The sequence below is a fragment of the Fistularia commersonii genome, chromosome 30, assembly GCF_037954325.1.
Source record: "Fistularia commersonii isolate RoL2024-O1a breed Wild chromosome 30, RoL_Fcom_v1.0, whole genome shotgun sequence".
NCBI classification, from domain to species: Eukaryota; Metazoa; Chordata; class Actinopteri; order Syngnathiformes; family Fistulariidae; genus Fistularia; species Fistularia commersonii.
In genome coordinates, this window is record NC_141313.1 from 1971020 (window position 1) to 1996733 (window position 25714).

General features: G+C 47.2%; 4 protein-coding genes and 2 non-coding genes across 7 annotated transcripts; 1 reads left to right on the forward strand and 5 right to left on the reverse strand.

Moving 5' to 3' along the window:
• Positions 1-917: 917 nt before the first annotated feature.
• On the reverse strand, positions 918-6290 carry nrm (nurim). Its single transcript, XM_086178490.1, has 4 exons — positions 6140-6290; positions 4884-5077; positions 2081-2257; positions 918-1386 (listed from the first exon to the last, which is right to left on the reverse strand). Exons 1-4 carry the CDS (start codon positions 6288-6290, stop codon positions 1000-1002), a joined length of 909 nt encoding a protein of 302 aa, XP_086034616.1. The 3' UTR covers positions 918-999.
• On the reverse strand, positions 4032-4104 carry trnak-cuu (transfer RNA lysine (anticodon CUU)). The gene has a single exon. It is a non-coding gene; the product is annotated as a tRNA-Lys (tRNA).
• Positions 5785-5857, reverse strand: trnak-cuu (transfer RNA lysine (anticodon CUU)). Its single transcript has one exon. It is a non-coding gene; the product is annotated as a tRNA-Lys (tRNA).
• A 248-nt stretch (positions 6291-6538) lies between the features above and the next one.
• Positions 6539-8302, reverse strand: limd1b (LIM domains containing 1b). Its single transcript, XM_086178498.1, has 6 exons — positions 8170-8302; positions 7534-7601; positions 7379-7441; positions 7182-7309; positions 6960-7011; positions 6539-6779 (listed from the first exon to the last, which is right to left on the reverse strand). Exons 1-6 carry the CDS (start codon positions 8213-8215, stop codon positions 6696-6698), a joined length of 441 nt encoding a protein of 146 aa, XP_086034624.1. The 5' UTR covers positions 8216-8302; the 3' UTR covers positions 6539-6695.
• Positions 7166-25547, forward strand: cdcp1b (CUB domain containing protein 1b). 2 transcript variants are annotated; one of them, XM_086178487.1, is made up of 15 exons: positions 7166-7282; positions 12285-12384; positions 12547-12657; positions 14534-14758; positions 15003-15344; positions 15428-15643; positions 15718-16062; positions 16373-16588; positions 16736-17080; positions 17675-18034; positions 19321-19518; positions 19591-19947; positions 20735-21088; positions 21165-21246; positions 22405-25547. In XM_086178487.1, exons 3-15 carry the CDS (start codon positions 12585-12587, stop codon positions 22892-22894), a joined length of 3603 nt encoding a protein of 1200 aa, XP_086034613.1. In that variant the 5' UTR covers positions 7166-7282; positions 12285-12384; positions 12547-12584; the 3' UTR covers positions 22895-25547. The 2 variants fall into 2 exon arrangements, with proteins under 2 accessions (XP_086034613.1, XP_086034614.1); XM_086178488.1 differs by lacking the exons at positions 7166-7282; positions 12285-12384 and adding an exon at positions 12389-12439.
• Positions 23316-25513, reverse strand: LOC147216053 (tetranectin-like). Its single transcript, XM_086178497.1, has 3 exons — positions 25358-25513; positions 25144-25242; positions 23316-24588 (listed from the first exon to the last, which is right to left on the reverse strand). Exons 1-3 carry the CDS (start codon positions 25452-25454, stop codon positions 24182-24184), a joined length of 603 nt encoding a protein of 200 aa, XP_086034623.1. The 5' UTR covers positions 25455-25513; the 3' UTR covers positions 23316-24181.
• Positions 25548-25714: the final 167 nt, after the last annotated feature.

Sequence of the window (25714 nt, forward strand, 5' to 3'; positions counted from 1 at the left end):
GGCGGCCCCTCCCCTGCGCGTCTCATCCCCGCGGCCTGCACGCCTAATTGGAAGAGATGTGTGTGTGTGTGTGTGTGTGTGACTTTACCCCAGGGTGGAGGAAGGCTGCAAAAAAGGGGGGGGTTAGACATGAGAAATCTAAGGCACCTGGGAAAAAAAAAAAAAAAAAAATCGATCACCTGGGAAATCAAAAAAAACAAAAAAAACAATTGAAATCCCGCGCAGGCGCACTGGCTCCTTTCCAGTGTTTTTGTTTTTGTTTTTGGACAACCCCCTTTACTCCCAACATGGCGTGTTATACTTTAATTAACCAAAAAAAAAAAAAAAAAAAAAAATTCTTGGGCTTATTTTTTTCTTTTCATTTGTACTAAATTGTGCAGACAGTGTGACGTGTTTGGAAAGGAAAACAATCTGAAAAAGCAAATAATGACATCACACGTGCGCTGCACAGATGCGTTTATTTTAACTTTCACACGAGTAAACATGATGGGGAAAAATAAAATACTAGCATCAAAATAGTGGCTCGAACAAGCACGTTTATGGAATCGGTTAATCAGATTAGCTTGGAAGATTTTCTGAAAGGGGGCGGTGTGGGTTGCAGAGAGACTGAAGCTTCCGTCCAAGCCAACTGAAAAAGATGGGTGTAAAGTGAACCTTTGAAATGAAGAGTGACTTTTTCGGAGATGTGAAGATGGGAGATCAGTGTGTGGGCGACACGCGTCTGATTACCGCCTATAAATAGGCTGTAAGATTACATTTCAGTTAATAAGTTGTGCACTTTTTAATACGTTTTCCTAAAACAACAGTCAGTTAACAAAGACCAGGAAGAATGCCATCTTTTGGGATCCGACACGTCACCCATTCTACGGGTTTTTCCCAGGTGGGGAAAAAAACAGCTAGATTTATATCCGGGTCAGTTTCCCGAGGACTCGGTTTGGGCCGCGTCACCTGCGGTTTACCAGAAATGAGTCGGTTGGTTAAAAATAGATTCTGGTCTCGTCACGGGGCCGGAGGCTCTCCTGAAAGCAGATTAGCAGTCGCCCGCTGCGATATTTCAGTTTGATATCGCCGCTTCGGCTGCAAACGGCAGCGGTGAGAAAGGGCTCGCTCGTCCTCGTGGCCGGGGCCCCGGCCGACCTCCCGCGTCCTGTTTCTCAGCTGGCCGCAGAGGAAGGCCAAATCCTGTTTGTCCAGCGAGTGTGCCAGCGCCAGGTACGACGACATGGCTAGCGCCAGCACAAGCCTGTCCAGGGACAGAGCCGGCAGGAGCCACAGAACCACGGCCAGCTCCAGGTACACCGGGTGGCGGAGGTGGGACAGGAGACGCCGGGTCTGGGGAGACTTGTGGGCCGACGGGTCTCCCAAGCCGAAGCACTCGAAATACACCTGAGGGGGAGAGTCGAGTCAAGCACATGACATGAAACAGGTTTACACGACTTCTGTGCTGCAGCAGGGTGTTTATCTCCTCTTTAAATAATAGCGATACAGGTGGTCCTCACTTTACGATGTGTCTGGAATTACACAGAGCTTTGCGATAATATTAAAATACGTGCGGAATGCGCTGGCAGTGGTGTTGTATGTATTGTAAGCGCTTACCCGCACTTATAAATGCAAATATAAACATGAAAGAAAATAAAAGGTAAAACAGCACGGTACAAATGGTCGATATGTATGTAAATAGCGTACGGCGGAAACGGTGTTGCGATCTACGTCTGACTGTCATTTGTACAGTCTGGAAACAGGTTTCCTCGTTCAATGACATTCTTATTTTGCTAGGCAGCAAAAAGCGAGATAAATAATGAGTATGTTATTGCGATGAGATGTAAACAGAGCAAAGACACGTAAACAGTATCAACAGAGAAAGAGTGCACATTGAAATGTAAACTGTTGTGTTCACGAGACGTGCGAGTTGTGAAAGTGCAGGTCTGCACCAAAAAAATTCTAATGACATCGTTAATGATGTTACGCTTTAGGGATTGTTGTTTTGTTTGCACACTAAGCACGAATGAACATGCAACCTTTGCCAAAAAAACACCAGTAAAACACCAGTTGTGTCATTTGACTTTTACACTCCGTGTACCTGTTTGATCCCCAGAAGCTCCGGGTAATCAAAGATCATGAGGATGCTGCAGATGATGGACCAGCAGAAGAAATGCACGGTGAAGCACAGCAGCGGGAACCACACACTCCAGGGTGCGTGACGCACCGCCCACAGACAGGGAGCGCCAATCACCGGCTGCCAGCACCGCATCAGCACCTAACAAGGTGCAGAGGAACAATGTCAAGTCCTAGATCGGGGATGTCAAACTCATTCGTACCTGGTACTCGTACCTGGAAGTTAGTCCAAATGTTTCCTTTGTTTTAGTGTAAAGAACAGGTAAATGATAAAAATCTTTCTATGTAATGAACCGTTCCTTTGAAAAATACATGACCAACAACCTGAGATTCATGAAGAAAAGTAAGTGCAATGTCAACAACACTATGCCTCACTTCTGTCCTCTCAGTTCTCAGTGGATTTTGTTGTATTTGAGTCTCACCGTGGCACCGAAACTTGCTGCATCCAACACCGAGCAGAAAGGTTTCCTATTAACCTCAACCAACAAATAAGAAATGGGCCATTTTTCTCGGGAGACCCTGCACTCCATGTCCACTTTTATCTTTTTTTGACGACGACGTCTTGCTGATGAGGGTGTCGGTTCCGACAGAAAAGCGGTATGTTTCTAACAATAAGTGAAAATGCAATTTAAAATGGCATTGCTGCCATCTGCTGTAAGTTGTGAGTCACATAGTGTTGTGCCATGTTGCTAACACTGACTAAAACAGTGCACCCCTAGCAGGCGATATAGGAACAGCATTTGTATTTAAAAAAGTAGTTCATGATTTTGATGTGTTTTTCCAAATTGTAGATTTATTCCACGGGCCGGATGTTTGGCCCTCCCGGGCTGGTATCAGCCCGGGGGCCGAACATTTGACACCCCTGTCCACGATTCTTTATGGCAAATAACATTCAAGATTCAAAGTGTTTATTGTCAGATGTACAGTGTGGAAACATGTTTCCCTGTAAAATGAAATTCTTACTTTGCTCTCCATGGTGCATTGGGATTTGGATTGACAATAAATAGGTATCATAAACATTATTATAAATATGAACGGTGTTGGCAGTGTGAGTAAAACATTGAGTGCAGCTTGGTGTGCAACTCACAAAGTGGCAGTGAGTACAGTTTAAATGGCAGAACTGAAAAAGCCGTCTGCCACAATATGCGCTATGTTACACTTTCATGTTTACACTTGTTACATAATAATTTAGATAGAACCAAAAAAATAAACATTAAATAGATACAAAAACGAAAGTGACAAAAGTGGTAAAAATTGAAAATAAGAGTGACAGAGTGGCCTATTCCATCTGATACCAATCGCTCTGTCACTTTCGTTTTTTTTTCATTTTTTACCACTTTGTTACTTTTATTGTTTTCAGATTTATTGCTTATTACTTTTATTATCTATTGTACTTTGGCTACTTTTGGCTACACTGTTTTATATTTATTGGTTGTTATATGTTTTAATTTATTTTACTTTTACCACTTTGTCACTTTTATTTATTTCTTTTAAATCGATTTTTTATGTATAGGTCTTCTGGTGTCATTGGGTGTTGAGTAAGGCAGCTTAAAAAAATGTTTTATTATTATTATTATTATGAAAATTATTATTATTATTATTATTATTATTATTCGAGCAATTGCCATCAGATGGACTAGGCCACTTTTAACAGCTGTGTCTTGAGTTGTTATTGGTTAGAACTTTCCAAATTACTGCACGTTTACAATTTGTACAAATTGAATATTTGTAATACTTGACAGAAAGTAAACAGTGGTGCACAGAGACTCAGGGATATGAAACATAGAGCCAGGTGGTGCACAGTGTTGTGTTGTTTGAAAGTAATATTTTCAAATACTTGTATTTATATTTCTCATGCATTGATTTTGGGAAGAAAAACAAAAGCCCAGTTTATATCGTAAGCAATAAAAATCTCCCGCCCAACGTGGGGCTCGAACCCACGACCCTGAGATTAAGAGTCTCATGCTCTACCGACTGAGCTAGCCGGGCGATGCTAATAATGATAGCCATACCAGTTTTATCCAGTTCCAACTACTTCCGCTGTGTACGTCATCAATCTTCTCGGTGTCCAATCGGAACTCGTCTTTTCAATATGCGCTCTCGGTGTCCGTCTGTTATTCTCGTCCAATCGCGGCTATCCATTTCCCACCCGAGCGGAGCTATAAGCCAATCAGAATCGCCCGGATACAAAAATCGCACTTGTGAAATTCCCTCATCGCTACAAAAGGAGTTTTACTGGAATTGTCAAGATAAGAGGCCGATTCATATATTTCATGTTTTATACATATTCGTGACTCGTTAATAACAGGAAGAGGGAGAAGCCGCTGGGTTCGTCCTGCTCTGAAAAGAGACATCCCGTTTGTTTGTAAATATCATTGTTCTTAATTACTTTCGCTGGCTATATTAAACAGCGTTAGCTAGCTCTCCCATTAGCCTCATTTTTGGCACCAATTTTAAGCAGCTAGTTGTGTTTATAGTTTTTATTTCACTGTATTCAGAATTTGTGCACACACACTCACTCATGTTGTTTATGTGGCAAAATTTAGTTGTACAAATCCAAATATGGACTTTATCTACAGAACAACCTTAAATCAATCTAATGTAGTTGTGTTTATTTACAAACGTGTATTTGAACATATGGGACAGGATAGATAGTTCCTTCTCCTGAACCACTCTTTGATTTCTATATTTTATCTGTCAGTCAATGTCCAAGTACTGCTTGGTCATTTTATATGGATTTTTATGTGTGTGTGTGTGTGATGCTTGACCTGCAGAGCTAGTGCAGTTGTGAAGCAGTACGCAGTCCTATTGAGGGCCCCCAACACTGACTGGCACGCCTGTTTGACCGGCGACCATGCCAGCAGACTGTGTTGTGCAGTGAAGAGCGCCAGGAGCCCGACGTCCACCACAAGGGACTTGAGGACGGAGCTGTCCTGGAGGGCCACTAACCACGGGATGGAGTCTTAGGTGGGTAGTGAAAACAACAAAAAAACACACTTTTGAATACAGTGTACATACTGGTGGTATCAGTTCATCATAATAGTAATTAGAGTATTTAGCTAAACATATGTTTTACATGTTTTCCCCACAATGGGGCTGCAAATAAAAGACCTCACTGGGAGAACATCAAAAACAAACACGCCCTGTTCGCATCCACTCGAGCATTAAACGCACCAAAGTAGCATTGCATGAACTCAGTGGACCACGTAGGCCCTTTCCACTGCAATCCATACTAAATTCTTATTGATGCTACTGTCCGCAACTTTAGAATAGAAGAATATATTGCGCCTTTAATTGTCCCACAAGGGGGAAATTTCATTTGCACAGTCGTAAGTGGACATTGCAGTATAGGTAGTCAAGTTATAAAGTATTATACGTTTAAACAGTTACATACAAAGAATCAGACAATTTAGAGAATAAGAAATATAAGCACTTTTGTGAAAAAATGGAAATTAGTACCAGTAGAAAAAAAACAAAACATAATAAAAATCCTAACACAGGTTGAAGTGGCTGCGGCACTTGACGTGCTGTATCCAAGGCCAAATGTTGAGAGATATAGTATCAATGTTGATGTTCTCAGTAATGTACACGGGCAGGATCTGGGTGGACTAAATGCGATAAATGCAGATATCGCGGTTGTATGTAGTTGAATTTAAGAAAAAGTTTGTCCGCCCAACGTGGGGCTCGAACCCACGACCCTGAGATTAAGAGTCTCATGCTCTACCGACTGAGCTAGCCGGGCGATGATCACTGCCAGATTGCAAACGTATTTGTACAAACGTATCTTAGGGTTAGATGGAGAAAGTTGACTCGCTGTGGCGACCCCTAACGGGAAAAGCCGAAAGAAGAAGTAGATTTGTACAAACGCATCTGCCTATGACACTTAAAATTTAGTCCAATAGGACTTCCATAATGACCCATACCATGCCTCACCATGCTGCAAAAAGTGTGTTCAATACTTACGGTAACTTGAGGGATAATTGTCACCCCCCCGAATAAATCACTACCAGTTGCTGTTATTTACCTTGACAGAGTGCCGTTTCCCCGGTGATGTTGTGGTAGATTGCGCGGAATGATATAAACCGCACAAAGTCCGCGCCAGATACGAAAACGAATGCAAAGTTAAGCAGGGATATGGTGCACAGAACCCAGCCACGGACCGTGACTGACGCCATTTCAATCAGGGCTTTACCTTCATTTGGCAACTTCCATTCGGTTTCTTCCGGTACGGGAGTTTGTGACAATACCGGTTTTTGACACGAGATGGCGCTGCTGAGCAACAACTGGCCACTGACACCAGTGCTTTCTGCACCTATTATTATTATTATTATTATAATTATTTTATTTAGAATTTGTTTTGATCAACAGGAAAATCCTGACATGATAAATGACATGATACATACCATGGCAAAAATATCTTTGGAGTGACTTTATTACAAAACATACAATTTTGGCAAGGTCTAATCGTTTCATATAAGAAAAAAGGATATCATTTAAAAAAAAAAGAGAATGAGAGTGACAGAGAGAGGCTTGGTACACCGAAACTGGGACAAAAATTCCACTCCTCTTTGTCTCCTTCTTCAAATTAAGTGAACGTCACTTCCAAAGCACTCCACGTGGTAACTTCTGTCAAATGACTCCACACGAATTGTCTCTGTACACCCCTGAAATAATACAGGCAGGCAAACTGTAATTTTGCAACGACAAGGAATTTGCTTTGGTCGATCGTGCTTAACAGACAACATGTAACGGGCATTAAATAAGTGAAAAAATAAAAGTGAGATCAGGATGACTGTGGTTGGTTATAAATATAATCATTTGCATTATCAATACCTCATACACACCTCAGTTGGCAATATGGGCTTCAGGCAAGCGGCACACTGAGGAGCCCGGACCCTGAAACAGAGAAGCTTCATCAAAAAGACAATTGTGGGGAGTCAACAATGAAGGGTGTGTTATCTTATGCATCGCCTGTCTGGCAGGATTGAGTTGATCCTGTTGGCTAGGGTGTTAATAAGGGGTTTTGGTCCATTGTTGCAGCTGCGGAGGTGATCCGGGAAATTCACCTGTGATAGTCGCTGACGCAGTAAACCTCGTCCGAGTCCACAGTGAAGGGCAGACCCTCCAGGCTCTGTTTGCAGACGACACAGCGGAAACAGGACGGGTGGTAGGTTTTCCCTCGGGCCTGCAGGACCTGACAGCGCACACATTTCTCCCGTAAACACCGTGACACACAACACGCAAACATAAACGCACACCTCACCATGTCCTCGATTAGAGCCCCGCAGCTGTAACAATGTTCAGGTGATGGATGGACTCCTGAGAACTGCATGAAATCCCACAACCATACAGTTATGTGCGGAACAGACGACTAAAAACATTTTATCAGGATGCATACAAAAAAACACATTTACCCACCAAAAAATCATCTTCACAATAGAGACTCCCGGACACCGTGTAGAACGGCTTGCCATTAAGCTTTTTGCCTGAATGAGACACAGATAACATATGAACAATAGATGATCTTGAAAAATGAAATATATCATGTAGAATATAGCAATAACCTATCTATAAATGATAAAATGTCGCAAAGCCGCCTAGCAGTTCACAAGTGTAGCGCTTTCATGATTAGCCATAATACTGCAAGAAAAGATTCACTTTAAAATTCACTTCACATAGTATAAGAAAGTCATTCCCTTGAAATTCAGCAACATAAATAAAAATAGACATTCTTTGCTGTCACCGACATGAGAAGTATTTACGATAAAAATAGTTTTAATATAAATTTTGGCTCCGTCTATTTGTGAGTTCCCGCACATGTGACATTTGTAGCTCCCACGACTTCCAGGGATAGCGGGGAGGTCATGAGTCCCTGGTGCTTTTATTTTGGGAGTTGGGGCCAGAAAATTAAGAAACAAAAACTGTCTTCATAGCTCATAAACCCAACATCAGACGCCCCTGGTTACAATAGAAGGCTTTGACCATTACATGGAGTCAGTTCACGACAAATCAAAGAAACACCACGCAGGATATTGCAATTCCACAGGAACTCACTGCAAACGCTGCAGGTGAAACACGTGTCGTGAAACAGCTGCCCCATCGCTCGGCAGGCTCTGCCGCAGACCTCCTCGCTGCATTTCACACACTTTCCTGAAGAAACAACTTCTAGAGGTCACCGTGTAACTTGGAGACACTCCTGGAGGGCACACACACACACACACACTTGCCCCTTATCAGTTAACCCAGTAGTTCTGGAGTCGAAGGACACTGAAAATTTAGTTGGAAGGTAAATAATCGGTGTGACCTTCTTACCAAAGTAAAGGTTGGAATCCCCACTGGTGTCCATCTCTGGCCTTCCCGAGTGTGTCTTTGGTGAAGGAGCCGGCGTAACGGCTGCCTGTGGTTTAAATTTATGTACATGTGCAGACAGCTGTAAGGGGAGCTGCGGCTTTCGGGGCTTATGATCTCTGTGAGGGCGATCGGTCTGCTGAACCCTGAGCGGTGGGCTGCATATATACGGTATTTTATGTGCAAATGGGTATCTAATGCACGAATGTCAAAGTCCGCCATGAATCTGAGATTGTTTTTTTTTTTTTTCGTTTTGTTTTTTTTTCGCTGGTAAAATTAAGAAAATGTATCTGTCAGAATATAACACACTGATTAAACCTCAAAACCCTGGTGATGGTTTTCAGCTGCGTCTGGGATGTGAGCTTCTTCCTGCTTTATATTTGGCCATAAAGAAACATAAGAGCCTTTTTCTGTAATCATATATAAAAGGCACTTCGTAGCTTCCTTTCAAATTGGATCGACCCGTGATCTCATCCATGACTGGGCAGCAGCGGCTGGTGAATAAGTCTCCTATTTCAGTTTTTTATCAAAACATCGGGTAAACCATTAATTGCATGTAAAAGTAAAAGAAAAAAATCAAAGCAGAAGTGAAAAATGTCACATGAGAAAAATCATTGAGGTCGTTATTGTAAACCGGGCGACCCTGTCTGAAAATATTTGCTGTTTGCTGGTCAAAATAATTGTTCTACTATATTTGATGTTTGTTCTGCTTAAAAATAGGAGAGGATTTCATTGCTTCCCTTTTCTGTTTGGCATTTATTTTGGAAAACAAATGCGTCTGTTGCCAGTTGCCTTTCACAAACCAAAAAGAAAACAAACATGCAGAAGAAACAACAGTGAGTTATTTACATATAAACAGTAAAGTTTGGCTATGTGGGCACGGCGAGGTAGAACGTTGGTGTTTGTTGTTATATTTTAAAATTGAGCTGTTTGTGTTTCAATCTTTAACAACCTTTTTTAGTGTTTTCTGTTACTTTTATCTGAAATATTTGCAGCGTTAGTTGACGTACCGTCCATCTTTTCTCAGAGAAACCTCCCAATCGTCGTTCATTCAGACAAGAGCTGGTTTGGGAACACAATAACCACGATTTATTAATGATCAACTAAGTTTTAAAGAGCTTTATTATTCATATGTATATATCTACCGTACTTTCCGGACTATTGAGCACACCTGAATATAAGCTGCACCAGCTAAAAGTAACTAAATATATATATATATATGTATATGTATACTTGTCTATAAGCTGCAGGTGTCCATGTTGTAACAAGATATTTACACAGAAACATTTTTTTTTTCAACTTTTAATCAAATACATAGTGTTAACATCCACTAATACATACTGGAAATGCTTTTTTTCCCAAACAGTCTGTCACAAAGCTGATGAAAAAGGTTAATAATAAATAACACAAGGAAAAGTCCATCTATTTTCTATCCCCGCTTTGTCCTACTCCAACTGATCGCTATCTTGGTCTTCCTTCTGCGCACTAAAACCGTCAAAGTCGTCTTCTTTGGTGTCGGAATTGAACGGCCTCAGAATTTCAGGGTCGTTTCATCGGTCCGATGTGACGAGGCGAAATGGTTTGGCGGCGTGAAGTCCATAAATTAGCTGCATCTTTGTTTGAGCCGCAGTGTTTAAAGCGTGGGAAAAACGTAGCGGTTTATAGTCCGGAAATGATGGTCAATACATTTAACAACACGCATGTATGGAAACCAGCATTTGTTGATATAGATAGAAGATCCAAACTAAAACATTAAATTGGTTGATAATGACTAGGCTGTTCTTTGTGTCAGAGCAGATCCTGAGATGGCTCCAGTATAACATCTTGTTGCCTAATGCTGGGCTTACACCATTTTCGCAGTCTCAGACTCAAAACCGAATTAAGAAGGAAACCTTAAGAGTCGTCTTGGAGTGGCGGTGTGCTGTCGCCATTTTGGTTGTTCTGTGTGAGCTGGTAATCTTACAGTCGTAGCTCGGTCTTTGTCTAGTCTTGGGTTTACCACGCTATGAAGGTGTTTGATATTATCTCAAGTCTTTCAGTTTTTACGGTGACGAAACACAATCAACAGCCAATGGATGAGCTCCAACAAAACATGAAACTGGAAACCTGGTAGACCAACAATCACTAGAGATCTGTTGGTGGCAGAGACGGTATTTGTATGTGAAGCTCTGCAGATACCCGGGGAAGGCATTGCAAAAAAAAACAGCTGAGAAATGTAGTCGTAGTTTCCCACGAGTCTTTTCCAAATCTTTTGAGTCTTAATAGATTCTCAGCCTATTCTGAGATTTTACAAAGGCTGTGGATCTTACATCTAAAAACGTCTTTAGATGTGAGCTGGCGTTAGATAATAGTTTTTTACGAGTCTTTTCCAAATCTTTTAAGTCTTTAGATGTCAGATCCACAGTCTTTGTAAAATCTTAGACTAGGTTGGGGACTTAAAAGTCTAAAAACCAGTCTTTAGATGTGAGCTGGTGTTCCATAATAGTTTTTTACAAGTCTTTTCCAAATCTTTTAACAGTCGTTAGATGTCAGATCCACAGTCTTTGTAAAACGTCAGACTAGGTTGGGACTTAAAACTCTAAAAAAACAGTCTTTAGATGTGAGCTGGTGTTTAATAATAGACTTCGACAAATCTTTTCAAAGTCTTTAGACAAAAGGGCGGCATAAATAACATCCCTCCTTCTTGCGCAAAACCCCTCGGGCGCAGGTTCAGCGTGGTTTGCTGTGAAGGTGCGGCAGAAAAAGCCAAACGCGTCTTACTTGTCCGATTCCTCCCGATTCCTGCTGCCCTCCCGCGGACGCTTTCAGGCCTCCACCTTAACTTTTGACCCACATCGGGACCCACCCATGTCAGTCACATATCACAGTTGCCTCAACAATTCACACACCGCCCTCTGGGATGTTCTCGCTTTCAAGAGTTCCCATTTTCCGTCGCTTCAGCGCAACAGCGACAGCCGAGCGACTCGCGAGGAGTTTATTAATATGGAGTTTAGAGGAGAAACTGGAACGTTGCTCCGTGAATGTTGGGGACTGTTGGGCCTCAACAGCATGCGTTTGTTCATCCTGGTTTTTACAGTAGGGTGGTAAGAAAGGGAGGGGTGGGTCTGACAGCTGCCTCGACCCCACTGAGGACCCTTGTTTGGACACACACACACACACACACACACACATACACACACTGCATGCTGCCAGACCGGTTCCTCCAAAAACACACTCAGCGTCACATCAATGTGTGAATTACAGTGACTGGAAAACCAAACCCTTGCAAAACCGTGAGCGCAATCAGACTTTGGGATTAAGTGTGTGCTTTGGATTGGGCTGGATTAAAGATACATGAGCATAACAACCGCAGCTGGAAAGCCCAATGTGTGTGTGTGTGTGTGTGTGTGTGTTTGTGTGTGTGTGAGATCAGCAGTTTTGCCCTCAGCTAAATTTCTGTTGAGGAATGCCTGCGTGTGGTGACAGGTGGGAATATCTGAGGGGCGGATTATTAGTCCCAGTCCGCATCGACCATTGAACAAACATGTCAAACATGTGTGATTATTTCCCCATTTTTAAAAAAGAAGAAGAAGCAAAAACATTTTCTTTTTTCATGCCCGACCGTCCAATTGCTGCACCTTTGTAAGCAGACACACACACACACACACACACGCGCGAGCACGCAGACACGCGCGCGCACGTCGTCAGGAATGATAGATAATGACACACACACACACACACCCTCCCCACGCACACACACCCGCCATCATTTTGCAGACGCGGGGTGCCAACAATCCCTGGCATGTTTGAATGCTTTTTAAAATAGTGCTCCCGTTGTGCAGGACGTCGTGCGCAGTCCCGACCGGACCCGGGAGTTACCGAGCCCGGAACCTCTCCACCCGTGAACCGAACGGATCCCGCGCTCCCGTCAGGTCCGGACAGGTGAGCCAGTCCTGCGCGCCCACGCCCACGCCCTCCGCGCCGCGGCTGCGCGCAGGTGAGGCGGAAGTAGCCGTCGAGCGTCGCGTCGTGAGACGCCAGCCCCTCACATCCGTGGATTCGACGCACGTCCATGCTCTTTAACGCCGTTGTCGTTCTCTGAAGGGAGGAGGATCCACGGGATCCACGGGATCCACGGGACCATGCGGCGCGGCTCCGGCGCAGGCGCGCTGCTGCTGCTCCTCCTGGCGTGGCAGACCACCGTGGAGCTTTCAGGTGAGACACTAACAATCATGGACGCCGGCTGCGTCGTGCGGGGAATGCTCCGTGCGTGATTAGATTAAAAAAAAAAAAAAAAGAGGAAAAAAGCGCGTTAAAACGCAGAAGGTGTGGTTCTCCGGTCCGTGTGGTCCACATCTCCATGAAGACTGACACCTTCACTGTGCGGGATTGAGATGGAGCTTCCTGGAGGCACTTGCATTAATAATTGACCAACAATCTGCCGCTCCAATGTGAAACTGACGGCTCTTTTATTTTTCCAGCCGCCCCGTTTAAGTTGTATCTCATTTTCCCCTCCCGCCCCTCCCCTCCGCTGTATGATGAGCAGGGAAATGTCAATATAGCCTCTCTGGTTTGTGTTTTGTTGGCTCCGCGGCCTCATTCCGGACCCGGAGAGAATAGCTTTGAGTTTCCGAAGCGGGAAGGTCCTCCGGGCCCGGCTCCTTGCCGCTCCCCACAAAGCAGAACAATATTTCTGGTTCTTCTTCTTGTTCTTCTACGCCCGCTTTCAGCACCAAGACTCCCCGATGCCCGGGAAGCCTGACAGATGATCTGACAGCCCGCGACGCTCTTATCTTCGGAGCTGTTATCGCTAGCGTTCAAGGATTTCTTCTCCTCGTGTATTTTTCTCCCTCTGGAGTTCAGTGGATCGCGTTCAAAGATCCGTCAAACATGTTTATACGTCTAAAAGTTAGCGAGTGGATGACGTCTGACCGGCTGGTTCTGGAGAACAAACCTGAAGCGTCTGCCACCCTTTTGGCCGTTCCGTCAGTCAGTTTGTGTTTTAGAAGTAAGGATTTGCCCTTTACTCGTGCTCTGGCTCGCAGTCAAAGCGATTCTGTTCCAAATGAGACGAAGCGAAGGTCACCGGGTTCTCACGCCCGCTCGGCCTCAGTCAGCAAATATCTTCTGTTCATTTATTTGTTTTTTAACGCTCCGCCGGTTAGCACGGCCGTACTCGCAATCCAACTTATCAGATGAATAAAATCATTTCGAGCCAAAGATCTGTGTCAGGTTCGGTACTATTTACTGTTATGTGTATTTAAAATACACCTGGTGGCGCAGCGGTTAGCGCTTCCAGCTCACATTAACAAGGTGCCGCTTTGGTTCCTCCCGCGGTCCAAACGCATCGAGGAAGTTCATCGGAGACCCTGAGCTGTCCAGACGTGTGAACGGTCACTCATCTCGAATCGTGGCTCCGGTCGTCCTTGGAGCCGAGCCCGACTGCAGGATGCGCGGTATAGATGGTGAATAATTAATAAACGAAACACGCCATGTGATATTCGGCGATCGATGCGTTGGCCGACCGTATTTGAGTTGGCGTGCCGATTGTCCTGGAGGGGGAAACGTGTGCGTTTAGCCGCCGAAATGACACGACTCGGCCGAAGGGTCTCCTTTCCAACCAAGTCCAGTGAAATCCCCCTTTTTTAAAAACAGACCGCTGCTTCCCACCCCCCCCCCCCCCCCCCCGACCCCCCGCCACTTCCTGTGAGGGTTGAGCGGACACGCTGAGCTGATTCTTGAGGGACAGGCAGCTTTGTGAACTCTTCTCAGCGTGGACAGAAGAACGTCTGTGGTCGTCCTCCTTCTCTGTGTTCTAATTCAAAAGCTCCCTGTATCCAGCCTGCTGCCGGTCACAGATTCATATCATTATAATCTATATTTATATCTCATATTGACATTTTTCGCGGCCTTTAACACACACTAAACCTTTATTTGATAAAGCAGTAATTCTTTTCATGACTAAAGCCTGTAAGGTCTTTTCTTTTTACTAAATTCCAACCCTGCAGAAGGCTGTGCTGAAGCAAATTTTAGCGCCCGGGGCGTCGATCACCCACTTATTTACGCTTTCCTGCGATCCGCTCCCCCGCAGAATGCCTGCAGATGACGGTCCGGCTGGACAACGTGTCGTCGGTGACGGTGTTCACCGAGCTGCCGTCGGACCGCTGCTCCGTGTGCACCGTCGGCGGGAAGAACCGGACCGAGACCTCCTGCGACTCGTCTCTCGCGCTGCCGCCCGGATCAGAAGTCCGGCTCCTGTTCAACTGCTCCCGGCCGGCCGAAGAGGCCTTCACGGTCAACGTTACCCGGACCATCGGTGAGTCAGCGGCTTCGCTGCCCTTCCCCTCTCGGGAGATACGGTCAGCTTCCTGTTGCGTTGTTTCCTAAAATACAACCGGTCTTTTCAGTCACTGTATTAGTTCACGTATTTATTTCTCTTTTCCTACCGCGGCTCAAAAAGTGCGAAAAAATTGACTTGCGTTTGTGCATCCTTTGTTTTTTCCATCGCAAACGCTCGCGGAGCTCCGCTGTCCACCCATCTGTCCGTCTCCTCCGATCAGAATGCACAAAGGACGCCTGCGCGCCGACGACGGTGGAAACGCAACCCTCCCTCTTCAGTGACTTCACCAGAATCTTCACCTGGATGGTGACGGCGCCCGAGAAGACGGTGGTGGGTCTGAACATCCTTGGCGAGGGGCTGAGGGAGACGTCCACGCCGTGCAAGGACGGCTACCAGTATGTGGTGGCGGCGTCAGAGATGGACGCCAAGGCCCCGACGCAGTACTGCCCGTCCGGGTCGGTGACCCACCTGGAGCTGCTCAACGGGGCCGTCGTATCCCTGCGAGTCGCACCGAAGACGGAAGTGCAATCCGTGCTGTTCCAGACGTCCGCCGGACCTCTGCGTAAGACGAGACACAGAATCGACATGACGCGCTTCGGAGATGAGCTTATTGTTATTATTGTTCGTCCGTGTATTTGTGGTCAGAGGGCAAAACCGTGGTTGTGACCGTGGACAAATCCACGACGGTGGTCGTCGGCAGGGAAGGGGCGGAGCCGGAGTGTAATGTGTGCGCCGGCGAGGCCTCGGCGCCGCCGTGCGACTCCACGCGGGCCGAACTGACCGACGTCAAGGACCGAGCGCTGCGTTTCAGCTGCCTCAAACCACAAGACTTCTACGGCGTGGAGATCACAAAGGCCATCGGTGAGGATGGGTCGGGATCGGTTTTAAGATTTATAACCGCAATACTCAGACATTTTTCCGCTTTTATTTTCCAGAATGCAACCAGAGCGCCTGTTTGCCTGCCGCAGGAGAAGTGGATCCCAACCTTCTGAAGGACTTTAAAAGATCTCTGACGTGGCGTATTGCCGTCCCGGACAGGACCGTGTTGTCGTTGGACTTCGACGGGCTAAAACCGATAGCCGCGTCGGAAACCTGCCCGGACGGCTACCGGTATTCGGTGAGCAGCACGAAGAGCAACGGGCAGGTGAAGAGCAGCAGCTACTGCAGGGGCGGGACGCTGACGCACCTGGAGCTGCTCAGACATACGGTGGTCAGCGTGGAGGTGCCCAGAGGAGAAGAGCTGGACCAGACCATGTTCCGAGCCACGGCAGCACGGAGAGGTGGGTCCACCTGCGGCAAAACTGCACCAATTGAATAAACGCACAAATCTGCTCTCGTCAACGTCGGGATATGAGTTCCCGCTGAAGTTGATCTTCAGAGGTGGTTTTCATGAACCTGCTTGTTGTCGATTATCAACGAGGGCAGGAGTTTAAGGTGTGTTTCCCGGCTCGTCACTCACAGAGGAGACGAGGCCAGAAGTTTATCCCGCATTCCTTATCCATTAGTTCATCACAACCAAACATAGATGTCAGGATTAGAATACAATGAAAACCAGTCATTCTTGCTATAACGTCCTTCGATTGTCCTCAGCTGGCAGACTGATGTCCGTGATCCCTGACCAGAAGACCAACGTCATTGTCAGCAGGGCGCTGGAGGAGCCCGACTGCAGCGTTTGCACGGGCGAGCCGCCCCTCCAGAAGTGTGACGTGAAAGAACTCATAATTCAAGACCCTGGAAACCGGACGGTGGAGTTCACCTGTCCTCGACCTCAGGACGTGTTCACCGTGATGATCACCAGAGACATCGGTACTAAAAACATCACCTTTCATCAATAGTCGAGTTTTTAAGCAACGTAAACACAATTTAATGTCAGAATATCTTGACATCTCTTGAGTTATTTGTGCCGACCCTTATGATCCAGAAGCTGCGTCTTTCCCCGTCTCTGCGTTCCAGATATCGAGGCCAGTCAAACGGCTCAGCTCCAGTCCTCGCTCTTCCCAGACTTCAACCGGACCTTCACCTGGTATCTGAGCGTGGGGTCCGGCAATGTCGTCCTGCTGGACTTCCCGGAGTCGGGGATGCAGCAGATCCCCAACGGGGAGGCCTGTCCGAACGGGCACACCTTCACCGTCGGCAGCTACCTGCGCGGAGGTCCTACGACCATCAGCACCCTGTGCAAAGGCGGCCCTGTGACCTCCATCCTGCTGCACTACAGGGGCTTCGTGTCTCTGCAGGTTCCAGGGGACGAGCCGCTGGAAACCACCACCTTTCAATATGGAGTGGGGCCACAGATGCAGCGTAGGCTACTGACCATTTTTAAACGAGTCGAATCAAACCAAAGGCGTCTTAAAAGCTCTGATTTGTCTTAAAATAAATAAGTCAAACGCGTGATTTGACCATAAACTACATTTCCCCATAACTCATGCTGACCATGTTACGCGCCAAGTGATGGCATCCCGCCATTAGATGCCATTTAAGTGGAATTGAGAAATATAGATGATCCCTAAAGAGAAAAGTTAATGCGAACGGAAGGCTGTTTCAAGAAAGATGGGACTGCGTTCGTGTCATTTTGGATTTGAACGTGTAATAAGATAAGATAAGATAAGAACAACTTTATTAATCCCGAAGGAAATTGTTGTGCCAGAGTTGCAGAAAAAATAACAGTAATAAATAATAAAAAGAAAAAGGCAAAATTAGAAATAAAAATAAACTATAAAGTGTCTCAGTGAAACTATAAAGTGTCTTAATAAATGCATTTAGTTATAGTTGTACTGTTACCGTTACACGTGGCCCTTTGAGGGCAACCATGACGCTGGTTTGGCCCTTAAATGAGTTTGACATCTTCTGTTTCCTCTTCCAGACCATAATACTCTCTCCTTTTCATCTTTTCAGTGATGGCCACCATGAAGGTCAGCCTACCGCGCGGCGTATCCGACACCCAATTCATCACTCCCAACTATCCCGCCGGTTTCCCCGATGAGCAGCAGATGGTCTGGAACTTCTCCGTGCCGGGAATGCACAACTACTCGCTGCGTTTCCACGAGCACACGGCGCCGGAGTGCCTCGCCGGCGAGGTGACGCTGAAGTACAAACCGGAGAATAAGGGGGAGGTGGACCTGCCGCTGACCGGCGCTCAGCTGCAGCATCAGCAGGGGAACTTCAAGATGACTCTGCTGAACTGCGCCACCAACGTGACGCTGCAGGGGCTGGCGTTGAAGTTCAGCGTCTCCGTGATGAGAAGCGGCCATCCAGGTAGGCGCCCACGGTCACATGATCATTCGCCGATATTTATTTATTGATAAACGTGGGAGGAGGGTCGGCTTCCCGTTACGATCCGTTAAAAGACCCGGCTGATATTTGATTAAAAACAGCCCTTCGTCAAAGCTGCTTTGGAGGTTCTCCAGTAACAGATTATGGGGTGCGGCGTTTTGCATAATTACAAAACAGTTTGCTTTTATTTTCACCGATTCAAACGGAGAAGTGAAACAAATCTTTGATCCACAGGCGACAACTTTTTTTACTCTTTACATATCTAATGTTAAATATTGCAGATTTCCCACTATATATACACCACACATAGTTTTATATTTTCATTATTATATTATTTTTATGGTAAAATAAGCATTTTTCAAGGGTGGCGACCAACCAGAGTGAGTTGTTCAGCATTCCGGGATCTGATTGGCTCAGCATCTCCTTGCACATCTTACCTGAGGTCGCTACTCGTACTGTCACTGTTTTCAAGAGGAAGATATAAAAGGATGAGAAAAGTTAAACGTTATATAAAATATTTATGAAAAAAAAAAAAAAAAAAAAAAAAAAAAATTGTCGCAACTTTGGATTTTTGTTTGTCGTGGCTCCACCCCCGATAAACGACAGACTATTTTGGTGATATTTCAAATAATCGAACTCCGTGGAAATGTAATAAGAAGTAACCGCAAAACAGCAAAAGTAGTGTATTTTCCGGACTATTGAGCGCACCTGAATATAAGCTGCACCGGCTAGAAATAACAAAATAAATATGTGTGTAAATATATAAGCCGCAGGTGTCCGGGTTGTATTCACACAAACATTTTTTTTTCCAAACTTTTAATGAAAGCGCCTGTAACACGGCTGGTGAAAAGATTAATAATAAATACCACAAGGAAAAGTCCATCCATTTTCTATCCTTGTTTCGTCCTAATCCAACTGATGGCTATCTTTGTCGTCCTCCTGCGCACTAAAACCGTTAAAGTCGTCGTTTTGGCGTCGGAATTGAACGGCCTCAGAATTTCCCGCTCATTTATTTGGTCCGATGTGACGAGGCGAAATGTTTTGGCGGCGTGAAACTTGTCAGCGCCCCCAAATAAATCCATAAATCAGTCCGGAAATGATGGTATTCATCATCAGTTGTCTCAATTTTACTATTCCGGATCTACTTGTAGATTTTCTGTTTTTATGTACGGGGACCCATTTTTATGTGTTTCGGTTGTTCTTGTTCTCCGGCACTGAAATCGACACAGTCTGAAAGTGTATAAATTATTGACGGTCTCCTCCCTCAGTCCTGTGCACGGTGGACCTGAGCAAGCTTCAGGACGTCTCGCTCCAGCTGGACAAAGTGGGCTCCGACCCCTACTGTGAGATGAGGCTGGACTCCAAGCTGGTGGAGGAGATCCGGGTACCCGCCGGGGGAAAAGCCAAGCTCTCCTTCCTCGACTGTCCCGTCGAGGACGTGCGACTGGCGGCGAGCAAAGTCATCGGTAAGGTTTTGCTTTTAAACTCGACGCGTCCGACTCCGCGGCTGCTTTTAGCTGCTTTTTTTTATCGAACAGAGTGCAAGGATCTGGCTTCCTGCTCCGGGACTCTCCTCGCCGTCCCTAAGCTGGACTCCTGCCTGCCGATGCCCCTCGGCAGCTTCGCCTGGCACCTCCGCATCCCCCAGGACACCACCGTTAACCTGGCGTCTCCGTCCGGGGGCCTCCGTCAGTCGCTGCCCGGCCAGGAGTGCAACGCAACTGCCGCCGTGCATTTAGCCGAGACCGACGGCTCCTCCTTCGGGATCTTCTGCTCCGGCGGGTTCCTCCAGAAGGTCCAGGTGCACGCCAACATCTCCATCAGGGTGACGCCCCCCAACTTAAGCAAGACCCGGAGGCCTTTTCTCAACGTCACCTTCAGCGAGGAGATCGTCGGTAAGATGCCTGAGGAGACCCTAAACCGTCCAGATGTTTGACCGAGACGAACTTCAGCTTCAGATTATGCCTGAGTCGGCTTCGACTCTTATCCGCGGAGTCGTGTTAAAAACACAAATTAAAACAAATGAGGCTGTTTTTGGACAGACAGGCGTCCGTACCTCCTCGCTCGCTGGTCATTTCCTTGAATCCGGTTTTAAAAACACCTTCAATAAATACATTCTGCAAGAACGTTCTGCATCTGTGGAGGCGGAGATGAGCCGGCCGTCAGACCGGCGTCCCTTTCACAAAACCTCCAGTTTTTTGGATTTTGCTCTTTTGGAATCGGAGAAAGCGTTCGCACACGGAAGCAGGTGCTGAGATAAGAACGAATGAACGAACAGACGACTAATAGTCTTCCTTGTTTGTCTTCTCGTTTATAACGTCAGCCCGCGGCTACAATCTGGCATATTTGCATGTGACACCGAAATGATAATATGAACAAAAAAGCTTTCGTTTCGCTCGGTCCGATGAAATAATACGCGCTGTAATTCCAGCTCCCGCTGTTGCGGGGAAAAGGAAACGCTTGCTTTCACGGGTCGACTGCGAAAATGCAAACGATCAGCCCTGGTGACGGTTAGCAGGCCTTTCACGAAACAAGTAAAACCGCATTTTTAGCAGGTTTGCGGGGAGGCCGGAGGCAGATGAATCAGAGGAGTTACAAAGTTCTGTCACTTTTTACTCTCCAGATCCACTGGGGGGTGCCGGTGACCAGACTGAGACCGCTTTGGTTCTGTTCTTTTTCCAGAGACCATTATTTACAGAGTCCACCCTCAGATGTCCTCCCCGGCCCTGCTGGCCACCCCCAACTGGCCCGAAGGCATGAAACCCGCGTCCACCGTCTCCTGGATCGTGGCTCTGCCCGGCCAGTACCGGGCAGACGTGCGGTTCATGAACGTCAGCCAGCCCAAATGTAAAGACCGCCACACCGCCATCACGGTGAGGGCGCTGCAGGGCGAGGAGGAGATACTCAGCCGTCGGGAGGACGAGAGCGTGGAGGACGTCTCTGTGTTTCAGAGCTTCTACCTCAACATGTCCAACTGCGTCCCGGAGGAGGGAAAGTTCGGGGCGATGGCCGAAATCGTTCTGCAGAAGAAGATCAGTAAGAGGCTTCGCCGGCGAGCGCGCAGCTCCCAGCGTGAATTACTAAAGCGGGTTGTGGTGCTTCTCCTCCCCAGACCTCCTCGCCATCCTCCTGGGGTTGGCGGCGTTCCTGCTGGTCTTGCTGGTTGTGTTGGGCGCCGTGTGTTACGTAACAAAGTGAGTACTCCCATAGTGCGAACGGCAAACCGTACGCGCCGTTTTTAAAAGCTTAAACACTTCTTGTTCTTTCAGCTTTTCCCGTCAGGTGTCGCCACAGCGAGTCAACTTTCTCCATCTAATCCTATTCTCTGGATCTTCCTCTCTCACACCAACTACCTTCACATCTTCTCTCACTACATCCATAAATCTTCTCTTTGGTCTTCCTCCAGACCTCCTGCCTGGCAGCTCCAATTCCAGCATCCGTCTACCAATATATTCTCTATCCCTCCTCTGTCCATGATCCAACCATCTTAGTCTGGCTTCTCTGACCTTCTCTCCAAAACATCGAACATGTGCCGTCCCTCTGATGGACTCATTCCTGATCCTCTCCATCCTGGTCACTCCCAAAGAGAACCTCAACATCTTCATCTCTGCAACCTCTAGTTCTGCCTGCTGTCTTTTGGTCATTGGAACAGTTTCTAGTCCAAACATCATCTCTGGTCTCACCACTGTCTTGTACACCTTTCCTTTTATTCTGGCTGATGTTCTTCTATCTCTTGGTACCCCTGACACTTTTCTCCACCCATTCCAACCTGCTTGGATCCGTCTCCTCACCTCTTTTCCGCTCTCTCCGTTGCTCTGGACTGTTGACCCTAAGTACCTGAAATCCTCCAGCTTCTTGATCTCCACTCCCTGTAGCCTCACCGCTCCACCTGAGTTCCTCTCGTTCACACACATATATTCTGTCTTGCTGCGACTAACTTTCATTCCTCTCCTTTCCAGAGCATACCTCCACCTCTCTAGATTTTCCTCTACCTGTTGTCTGCTCTCGCTACAGATCACAATGTCATCCGCAAACATCACGGTCCATGGGGATTCCCGTCTAACCTCATCTGTCAGCCTGTCCATCACCATTGCGAACAAGAAGGGGCTCAGAGCTGATCCCTGATGGAGTCCCACCTCCACCTTGAACTTCTCTGTTACCCCTACAGCACACCGTACCAGTGTCTCACAGCTAGCATACATGTCCTGCACCAGTCTAACATACTTCTCTGCCACTCCAGACTTCCTCATACAATACCAGAGCTCCACGGGCGTGAAAGTCAACCAAAAATTAAATTATTTTAAAGTTTCCCCTCATGCAGTTAGTTTGACCGCTCTGGTGTTCTCACACAGGAAGAAGAAGCAGCGAAGCATGAACACCGAGTCGTCCATCTACATCGGCAAAAGCAACGTCTTCACGCCGGGCGACAGGTACTTCGCCAAAAGCCGCTCTGAGAACGAGTCCCACGTTTACGCCTCCATAGACGAAACGATGGTGTACGGCCACCTGCTGGGCAGCTCCGGCTACGCCGACAGCATGGAGGACACCTTCGGCGGCGCCCCGGTGGACTCCTACCACACCTTCACGGGTCCCACCAACGGGGAGGTGCCCGTCATCAAGGAGCCGGAGACCGAACCGGAGCCGGAACGGTTCAACGGCTTCCTGGACCCGTCGGAGACGTTCATCCCGTCGCGCCCGCGCACGCCCATCGACCGGCAGGACAGCCTGGGCTTCCAGGACCGCCGGATGGTGGACAACGAGCTCTACACGTTCAAGAACACCGGGGACATAAACACCATCCGCCTCTCTGGCGTCGACCTGGAGCCGCAGCCCCCGGTTTAATCCCGGTATTCACGTATTCACGCTCAACATTCGCCGTTTTAGCTCCGAGCTTTAGCTCCGTTCCGCTCAGAGAACCCGGAATCCTTCTTGTCTCCGAGCAGCAGAGCATCTTCTGGAAGCTTCCAGAGGAGACGCTGTGAGATTCCCTCTTTAGTGTGCGACTTGTTTTTTTTTTTTTTTTTTAATTCTGCCAGCGAAGAATGGACTTCGAAGCAGGAAACCTCGAAAGAGAGGAACTTGGGTTTTTAGTCTTTGTGCCCCCCCCCCTTTTTTAAAAAAAAAAAAATCAATTGGTTTGTACTCCGCTTGTAAATACACCTCTTTTTTTCTTTTTGGTAATAAATTGGAGAGAATGGAGGGATTTTCTGCCTGAGGTCGCCGCCGTAACCCAGTGCTTTTCTTCCCGTCTGCTTAAAACCCTTTTTTTTTTTTTTTTTTTTTTTTTTTTTTTTTAATTTTAAAAATTCCGGATGAGAATATTTTCCAGCGAGGCGGCCCAGCCTGTGAAAAACATGTTTGTGGAGGGCGTGGGAGGATTGTTCACACATTTCTCCAGCAGCACGGTTTGCTTTTCGGCTTGAAATCGATTTTTATTATCTTACTCCGACTCTCAGAGAAATGACCACACAGAGACCAGACGGTTTTTAAGAGTTTATTCGGGCCCTTTAGCAGTTTGTCAGGTTACATCAGGCTAGAAACTGGAGACTACAAGAGTAGCAAACTGAAATGCCGCCTAGTCAGAAGAAAACCAATGGGCTATTTTTCTATCAACAAGGAGGGTGGTTTGAAAAAATATCCAATTTAGATTTTACTGGACCGCTTCCCAGATCAGATTGAGCCGGGCAGAAACCGGATCTCCCGTGGAGATCTCTGCAGGAGGACGCCAAACCCGGTTCTCGGGAGGAGGTGAGGAGGTGTCCGGACCGGTGGATCTCATCCAGACACCCACAGGACTTGGATGCCGGCGGGTTTTTAAAGGAGACGCTTATACCGCAGAGATACCAGGGCTCGGGGAACTGAATTGAGTTCATATTTTGTGAGGTGAATCTTGAAAATGTGCTTTTGGGAGCGGCGATGTCCCTCGGTCACTCACTTACTGTCATCGCTTTTCGAGTAGGAATCCAACACCGGCGTTTTGAAGTGAATTCTGTGACCTCGAGGCGACGGAGCTAGAAGAACCGCCGGGCTCCGCCAATCCCCTCTGGGATAGCGGACAAGGTGGCTTTGCAGCAGAAACACAGGCGAGAAGCAGCTGGAACAGTCTATGAGGAGGGAGATCGGACGCGATCAGACGATGTTGAACTGGCAGACGGACGGCTTCTCCTCGCGGCAGTCCTGGTCGAACCACTTCCCCCGGGAGACCACGGACAGCATCGCGCAATTCTGGCCCTGGCCGCCGTTGGGCTCGGGAGACCGGACGTTGGAGGAGTCCCAGTTTTTGAACGTGATGCCGGAGCCCGTCTGGTCTATCCAGCTGCCTTCCGTCTGCATGTCGTGGACGCCCAGCCACACCTGCGCGTCCGGCCCGATGCTCTGGCGGATGTATTCCCTGAGCTGGTCGTTCTCGTCGCCGGACGCGGGGACGCCGAGGACGCCGCCCAGGGAGTTGCAGTCCTCGCTGGCCGTGTGGAAGCGCTTCCTCGCCGGGTCGGCCAGGAAACATTTCCCGTGGATCTTTATGCCTTTTAGACAGACTGGGAGGGAAACAGGAAGGCCGGGTCATTGAAGGAAGCCATTTTTAGGATTTATTTGGAGGAAATCGCTGCAGATCTGGTTCGAAGGGGGGACGTAAACGAGAGCGCAGACCCCGCGGTTTAAGGAAAAAGCAATCCGCTCCTAACCTGGACCTTTTTCAGATGCGCGAATCATCGGAAACCGTTTTGAACTCCGCACAACCGGCCACGTGTTTTGCAGATACAAACCCGCAGGCGGATGATCCTGCCGCGGATCACTCCGCGTTTGTTGCCTCTGAACGAGCAGCGCTCTGTGCATTCTTTTATTATGCAAAAAACAAAACAAATTTTCATCAAATTCGAAGGCCCGTTAACGCTTGAGGCTGGAAAGAGGCCAGTCTCGGGCACAGACATGGCTATCTTGAACCTTCCTGGATTTATCGGACCAAATGGCAGTACGTAATTGCCATAAATCAAATCCTGCAAGGCGGCACCTTTGGAGAAGCTCGTCTTCTCTCAAGAATTCTATTCATCTGCTGATTACAAACACAGACAGAGCTCTAGCTCCTCCTTTACCTAACTGCAGGGCCTGTTGTTCCTTCAGCAGGTTCAGCTCCTGGACAATGTCATTGACCTGCTTCTGCAGTTCCTCCAGGGCCGCATCCTTTGTCGAATCTGATTCCGATCACAGCAAAAGGCAAACATTTGACATCAGGCTTTGGTTTGAAAGAGGAACATGCAATGAAAAGGATTCAATCGTGCAAAGATTAAGATGTTTTTTGCCCTCTACCTTTTCTTGCCGCCTTCTTCCTCACGGGTGTCTGCTGATAGGAGCAGCTCACCAGCATCAGTACTCCCAGAAGCACACAGACACCTCTGCACTCCATTATGTCACCTTTCGAATGCGGCGGCTCCGATGCGGACGCTCGCAATTTATCCGTCCGCTTCCCCTCCCTCCGTCCCACGCACTCCCTCTCAACTCTCCGAACAGGGAAAAAAAAAAAAAAAAAAAAAAAAAGAGACCTCGGTCCAAACTGCCGTTCTCAGGAAGAACAATCTGGCCTTAGAGTGTAAATGTGTGTGTGTGTGTGTGCCACATCTGGCGTGGTCTTCACATGGAGGGCGACTGGCAGCCAGATGCGGGCCT